The 7842-nt window shown below is 38.4% G+C and overlaps 1 protein-coding gene across 2 annotated transcripts in view; it reads left to right on the top strand.

Moving 5' to 3' along the window:
- The first annotated feature begins 1495 nt into the window (after nt 1–1495).
- The window catches only part of RAB3GAP1 (RAB3 GTPase activating protein catalytic subunit 1), a 28890-nt gene continuing 22543 nt past the window's right edge, over nt 1496–7842 (top strand). For both annotated transcript variants that reach the window (XM_060776018.2, XM_060776009.2), the window contains exons 1-6: nt 1496–1587; nt 1683–1738; nt 3771–3846; nt 4290–4422; nt 5550–5628; nt 7105–7224. In XM_060776018.2, coding sequence (XP_060632001.2) covers nt 1570–1587; nt 1683–1738; nt 3771–3846; nt 4290–4422; nt 5550–5628; nt 7105–7224 — 482 coding nt within the window. In that variant the 5' untranslated portion in view covers nt 1496–1569. The remainder of the gene's footprint in view (nt 1588–1682; nt 1739–3770; nt 3847–4289; nt 4423–5549; nt 5629–7104; nt 7225–7842) is intronic.

Raw genomic sequence — 7842 nt, 5'->3', positions numbered from 1 at the left:
TACTTTCAAATTATTGGAAAACGGAAGAATACATTCAAGATATATATCTCGTTGAATTGATACCTAAAATAATAAAAATAGTAAAATAGTAAATAATAAAATTGTGAAATTATAGAGTAGCAAATAGCAAAATAATAACTACCTCTGAGGATGCTTGCCATAGATGCAGGTGAAACGTCAGGAGAGAATGCCTCTAGAACATGGCCATATAGCCTGAAAAAACCTACAACAACCCAGTGATTCCGGCCATGAAAGCCTTCAACAAAATAATAAGAATTATAAAATTAAAGGAAAACAACTATCCCAAACACTTTACATATCCCTTGTAAAAATTACCTAAATGCTGAAAATTCTCAGTGGGTTTGCTTGTGAAGTACAAAAATCTATGTTAATATCAGAGTTAGAGCAAAACCCGGTGTCAAGGTGAAATCCAGGCAAAGATATATGGAGTAATCTCCAGTAATTGATGTGGTACTTTCACTGACTGGCAACCTTTTGTGTCAATTGGTTCTTCAGTGAGAGGTCAGCTGAATGTACCCTTGAACTTCAGTCACTATCTTATTTATTACTAGCCGTCCCCTGCCATGCGTTGCTGTGGCCCAGTCTGTGTATATGTCTGATGTGTATGTGTATATATGTGTGTATATATTTGTGTATATATGTATATAACTGGTTTTGTGCATGTGTTGTAATGTGTTTTTTTATTTGGGGGGAGGCTTTTTAAGTCCCTTCTATTGTGTTTTTCAGTGTTTTTATGAGTGATGGTCATTCGTTGGCCTAATAGGTATATTGTGGCCAACTTTGGTGTCAATTCGTCCAGTGGTTTTTGAGTTATGTTAATCCCACCAACGAACATTGCATTTTTATTTATATAGATTCTTGTTCCTTGCACCTTCTCCTTCTGTGTAGCATCCTTGGTGCCTGTACTCTGAGGGTACTATTCTGCGCGTGTGGTGCTTTTTGTCATGGCCTTGGGCCCATACAATAAACTATTTTTTGATTGATAGAAGGGGGTTGGATTTATGGTCTTTGGGAACCCTCACAGTTCTAGGGTTCTGCAACTGAAATCTGGGGAATCAATATCTCCAAGTCCTGATGTATTGAGACAGACCAGCCCCACAGTGCGCACACAATCTATTTCAGAAAGAATATTACTCAATTAGAAATGACTCTGGCCCCTTCCACACTGCTGAATGAAATCCCACATTTTCTGCTTTGAACTGGGTGGCAGTGTGGACTCAGATAACCCAGTTCAAAGCAGATATTGTGGGACTTTCTGCCTTGATATTCTGGGTTATAGGGCTGTGTGGAAGGGCCCTGGGTACACACTGCCATATAATGTGGGATTTTATTCAGCTGTGTGGCATGGGCTGGGGTTCTATGGCTGTGTGGAAAGGCCCTCTTTGGCCAACAGGGGTGTGTGTTTTCAATGAACCTAAGCCCCGCCCACAGTACACAACCGTCCAATGGCGTGCCAGTCCGGTTCCGCGGCGCTTCCGCGTCTCCTTGCTGGCCCTGCTTCTCTCCCATAATTCCTTTCGGGGAGCTGCGGGCTAGCAGCGATTCAAGATGGCGGCGGACAGTGAGGTAAGCTGAGGAGCCTTCCTCTTTCCTTGCCTTCATGTTCTTTCCAAGTCCCTTCTGTGGCCCAGTCCCACTTAACCGCCTTCCTCTCTCCTTAGCCGGAGTCGGAGGTCTTTGAAATCACGGATTTCACCACCGCCTCGGAGTGGGAGAGGTAAGGCGCCCCGTTCCGCTGAACTTTCCCCACAGGGCTCATCACACAGACAGACATGCAAACATAGATGGTCTTCGCAGTTTTCCTCTTTTTAAAAGTATGCTGGTTTTATAGGAATGGTGGTATTTTGCATTCCCAAATGATTTCAGAGGTGCTCCATCCTGTGCAAGTCTTTCCACAACTTGCAATGACTTCTTCAGGTTATGTGTGACTAAGGGTGCGTCTACACTGTATAATTAACACAGTTTTGGCACCCCTTTAAATGACCTGGCTCAATTCTCTGGGATCCTGGGAGCTGCAGTTTGTTGAGGCACCACGGCCCTCTTTGGCAGAGAAGACGAAAGGTCTTCTGGAACTACAGATCCCATGATTCCATAGCCATGGCAATTAAAGGGCTGTCACATTGAATCATAGAGTTGGAAGAGACCTCATGGGCCATCCAATCCAACCCCCTGCCAAGAAGCCGGAATATTGCATTCAAAACACCCCTGACAGATGGCCATCTAGCCTCTGTTTAAAAGCCTCCAAAGAAGCATTAAGTCTACAGTGTAGATTCACCCAGGATTACCTTAATCAAAGAATTGTTGCTGAATATTAGCTAAAAGGTACCAGTTCCTATGATGGAGAACATGCCATGCATACAAAATGAAAGAGCAAAACGATTTTAGTATATGTTTGGTGTCTCTTCCTCTTCTCCACCTTTAGTCAGTTGAAATATGTCAATTGTAAACAGCCCCAAACTTGAAATATAAATCCTTGTGGTTGTCAACTTTTGCTTTGGTTTCCTTATCTTCTGCATTGCTGGATTCTACTAGCCCTCTGGTTTGCAGGTGGCATTGTTAAATGTGATATGTAGAATAGTGTAGACTGGTTTCAAAAATGAAATATGAGAGACCTAACACCTACCCATTACATGAATACCTAGAATAAGACCAAAAGTAAAGCCCTGATTGCTGCCCATCCTGGCACTGGGTGTTTGTGAGCTGATGTCCACAGAATTAACTCTTCTGAGTAAATCTTTTCTTCTGAATAAGCATAATGCCCGAGGTCTGAGCAAGGTAGTGATTGTATCTATAGTGGAGCATATTCTTTGCTTGCAACAGGCTCCTTGTTCTGTTAAAAGAGAGAACTGGTGGATTTGCAGCAAGCAACAGCCTCTTGATTTTCAACCCATTTGCACCAGACTTCCCTAGAAATAGGATACTGTCTTATGCGCAAATACTCAACAATTTAATTTCTGATTTCCAAGTAAGTGTGTTCAGGATTGCAGCATCACTCCATCAGAATGGCTGTCCTATGATCTGTAGCCTTATAGTCTTAAAAGTAGGGAGGAGGAAGCAACTTGTCCATGGCATACCCTAACTTGGCACAGGAAGGGAATGTGATACACACATCATAATGTTAGCTTCAATTGCTCTTATTTTCCATTGATTACTATTATTGTTTAATTAATTGTTCTTCTTTAATCGTTCTATAGTTTTATCAATAAGATGCACAGATTTCAAACATTAGCATCTAGATGCGTTACAGCCTAGTGTTTGGCCTAGTTTGTGAGCCAGTGGTCAGCCCAGTGCATAATCTGCGTTGGAGTGAGAGCCAGAATGTGTGCCTGCTAATTCTCCTTGATCTTTTAACAGATTTCATTATTGTTGAATGTGGTATGCTTCAGGGTAATCCAAAATGGGAATGAAAGATTCTCCTTTGCAGTTTATTTTGTTGAGACATGTATCTTTCCTTTTTGTGGGTTTAGTAGGAGCAATGACCCTGAGAGCTGGGATGTGTCATTATTCTGATGACATTGTGTTCCATTTATCATTTTTGGCAGATCAAGATGGAGTTGTGACTTCATTTAGTGGAGACCTATTATTCTCAGACAAGCATCTGAAACCATTTAAAGTAGTTAGATTGGGCTAGATTAGTTTTGGATAAAATGCATTACATAGGTAACCTTAAAGATCTCCTGTCATTTTAAATAATATAAATATAGCTATTGCATGAAAATAATCTCAAAGTTATAACTTTTATTCATTAGATTTATTTCCAAAGTTGAAGAGGTTTTGAATGACTGGAAGCTTATTGGTGTGTCATCAGGCAAACCTTTGGAAAAGGTAAAAACATATGTTTCTGATTAATTTAGAGACCAATACAACTGCCACAATGCCTTAACTATATAAAAGGGAAATAATGTAAATCAGTAGGAGAACAAGGGGAAAAAAGAAATGAGGGAACAGGAATAGTATTATGTCTCTTACTTAGTAAGAATAGAAAATATTCTGTTGATCAGGGCTAGAGAGCATATTACTCACTAAATGTTTTGGAATTCCGTTTTCTGTCTTACTAAATATGGCATAATGGAAATAATAGTTGGTCTACATCTGTAGGGCAGTAGTTCTCTACCTCTGTGTTGCGGAACTGTATATAAAACTTGCAAATAGTTTTTGAAAGTAGCAATGGAATTATATGTATCACTGTTCATGTGAGACATGCATTAAAGTATATTGCAGATTATTTTACCAAAATATAATTAATGTAAGTTCTGTTTAATATGCAGGGTGCATATACCACTGAAACATGGGAGGAAAAATCGGATGAGATTGCTTTTGCGGATTTTCGTTTCTCTGTTACACACCATTACCTTGTGCAAGAATCAAATGACAAGGATTCAAAAGAAGAGCTAGTGGAAGGTAGACATGTCTAAAGCTGAAATAATCTTGAATTAATAGCTTCTGTTTATTATTGCCGTTTTGTTGTTATTTTGAGGCACATCAGTTCTTTACTTTCCTAGAAACACTGTTGTGTAAACACAAGTGGGTTATTTTTAATCTACAGAATCTTTTTGATATAGGAGTTTGATTTTCTGGTGTTTTAAAGTGACATAAGACAGTAAAAGAACTTGAATTTCATCATCCGGTCTTCTGTTCCATTTTGGTGTTATCATTAAAAGGAATCTACCTCAGGTTCAGGTTGTAATAACAAGATATTATATAAAAGCTATTTTGAGGATTGCTAATTCTTTAAAATAGTCTTCAAGTCAAGAGAGTGAATGTAAATGTTTGTTTAGAGACTGGATGGTTCCTGTTATTCAGGTCTTATAGGTGTGGTGAAATAACAATCCACTTCAGAAATATGACTTCTGTAACATATGACATACTTGAGTACATACAGATCTGAGAATTACTAGAGAATATCTTAATCTGCATCAATACACAATACATTTTTTCATGGTTATTTCTTTGTAGTGTTGAGATTTTTCTTTTGAGTATACATGTTTTGTTAGGCTTTCTCCAGGGTAAAAAAAGGTTAAAATTGCAGTCTTTGCAAGCTGACGTATGCATGTTTTGTTAGGAAACCTTTCTCCAACCAAAAACTGCAGCAGAGCTTACTCATCAGCATGGTTCTTCAACTCTGATCATTATACCACCTTAAACACAGTCTTGTCTGCTTTCAGAAGCTGACTGGGGTCAGGCCTGGTTAATACTTGAAGTAGGCACCCCCAGGATAGATGAGGGATTTGTAGAAAGAGCTGGGGAAAAACCCTTTTAGGAACCTTGGACAGCTGCTGCCGATGATGTCTAGCTATAAGGGAGATTCCTATGTGTCTCAACAACTCAGATGAGTTGTTTTGGATGGGAGGAGTCAAGGAAGTATACTTCCACCAGCCTAATCTTATTCAATTTGAATCCAACTCAGTTTCAATAAACTTGTTTATTAAATGAAAACAATTTTAGTCTGTCCTCTGCTTTGCATCTTACGCATACACATTTTCTACTATTTTTAAATGTGGAAAACTAATGTTTAAAATTTTTAACAGATGTACTTCCAGTTTCGATGCAAGACCTTCTCTGTATGAACAATGATTTTCCTCCCAGAGCTCATTGCCTAGTAAGATGGTATGTTTGTATTTTAATGTATTATATTTTGTTTCTTCACCTAAATTATAGTTGTAGAGCATATGATATGTTGTTAGAGACACACGAACATGCCGTTTGCAGTAGGTTGCATATAGAATTACTAAAGCATCGCAATTCCTAAGGTGATGGAATCCACAGGAATAAAGGGGGCGATACATCGCTAAGTGCTGAGGAGATGGGCTTTATTCTCCATGGGTTTCTTTCCCCCAAAGCCCAACGTGTTTTGGCTTATGTATATATTTCAGTGGCCTTCTTCAGGGGCTGCATTAAAACAAATGATAATAAAATAGGAAAATTAAAATGCACTTGGAACTTTTCTAGCCTGAATAAGCCATTGAAATGCACATGTATGTGATGCATTGGGCTTTTTCTAAAATAAAAACAAAACAAAAAATGAACATCATCTATTGAACACTAGTAGACCCCCCACCCCCGTGGATTCTGATGAGTGTCCTCCAGTATCTGCCTCTTACTTTATGGAAAAAAGCAAAATTTACCCCATAGTTTGTGAACGTGACTTGTTTCAATGAACCCTAGTTAATTGGCTTCGGATACAATAGTAAACATCGATGAACTGTAAATGAAAGCATAGAGGGTGCTGTGCTGAAGGAGAAAAATGAAAAAAAAAATAGAAATAGCCCACAAACTGGGCTTGCACTTTCATAAAACCTGCTGTTGATGACAATACATGCAGTTTTTATAACATCGTCAATATAATAACAATATCAATCCTGTAGAATCACCCAGAGAACAATCTTGTTGGATGGTATTTCATATGGCTAGATGTGTTTTACAAGGTCAGGAAGAAGTACTAGGGCCTGCTGGAGAAAGAACAAATTTATGAAACTCATTCCATGGCCCCCTTCTTATCGCCCTGTTGTTGTATATTTGGTACTGTTCCATTATCTGGGCGGAGGCCAAAAAGGGGGCCTAGATAGAGAAGGAGGGGGTTGAAGGAGTAAAACCATTTACCCCAGTTTTCCTACTAATTCCCCCAACCAATGCCACCATCATGCCATCTTTATGAAATGGGAAATGGAGACGGGAAATAACCAGCAGAGGGTGGAGGGGGGATGGTTTTCCTCCACACCCCCCCCCCCATAGCTCCCCCTTTTGGCCTCTGCCCAAATAATGAAACATTTATTTATTTATTTCGGGTACTTCTACCCCGCCCTTCTCAACCCCCGAGGAGGGACTCAGGGCGGCTTACAGAAAGGCACAACAGTACCATATATTCTTCTGTTTTAAAAATAAAGGGTAAAGTCTTGATCCAAGACGTTGTAAATAAATAAAAAGACACGTTTCTTTAATTTAGGCTTCCCTTGAACAAATGTTCATGGAACATGAACAAGCAATTGAAAGAGAAAATAATTATTCATATGCTAATACCAATGGCAATACAGTGTGTATTTTAGAATTGAATATTTATCCATAATTTTGTTGCTTTTGTTCTAGGTATGGTTTGCGTGAATTTGTAGTTATTGCACCAGCAGCAAATAATGATGCAGTTCTTAGTGAATCCAAGTGTAATCTTCTCTTGAGTTCAGTTTCTATTGCTTTGGGGAACACAGGATGGTGAGTAGCAGTAGTGATATTTGTCTGTTGATGCATATGTAGTTCTGCTGAGAGAAAATATTCAGCTGGCTGTATGAATGAAGAAGCTTCCTGTTTCAAATCTGAGATAGCTGTTGTCTTCTGAACAAAAGAGAAAAAACATGCTTACATAAAGATATATTTATTTATTATCTCATCCAATATCCCTCTAAATATATAGACTATAATCCCAGTTAGAAAATTATCTTTTCAGATTGATGATCCAGATACCTTCTTCATACTTGGGAGAGCAGGACTTTGTGATGTGGAATTATTAGGTCTGGTATTTTAAATGTTCATTAATGGCATTTGTAAATAAATTTTGTCTTGTTGCCATACTGTTTTAAAGTTGAAACAGTTTGAAAAGCGTATATTGGTAACCACATATGTATTGGATATATTCACCTAAATGCAGTATTTTAAATGTTCATTAATGGTATTTGTAAATAAATTTTGTCTTGTTGCCATACTGTTTTAAAGTTGAAACAGTTTGAAAAGTGTATATTGGTAACCACATATGTATTGGATATATTCACCTAAATGCAGTTGACTTTTAATGTGTGGATGTGTTCTGCGAAGCTAAATTTGATTATTTTATAT

Source organism: Anolis sagrei, chromosome 1 (assembly GCF_037176765.1).
Source record: "Anolis sagrei isolate rAnoSag1 chromosome 1, rAnoSag1.mat, whole genome shotgun sequence".
NCBI lineage: Eukaryota > Metazoa > Chordata > Lepidosauria > Squamata > Dactyloidae > Anolis > Anolis sagrei.
Note: the sequence above shows the minus strand (reverse complement) of the source record. Positions and strands in the feature narration are given on the sequence as shown.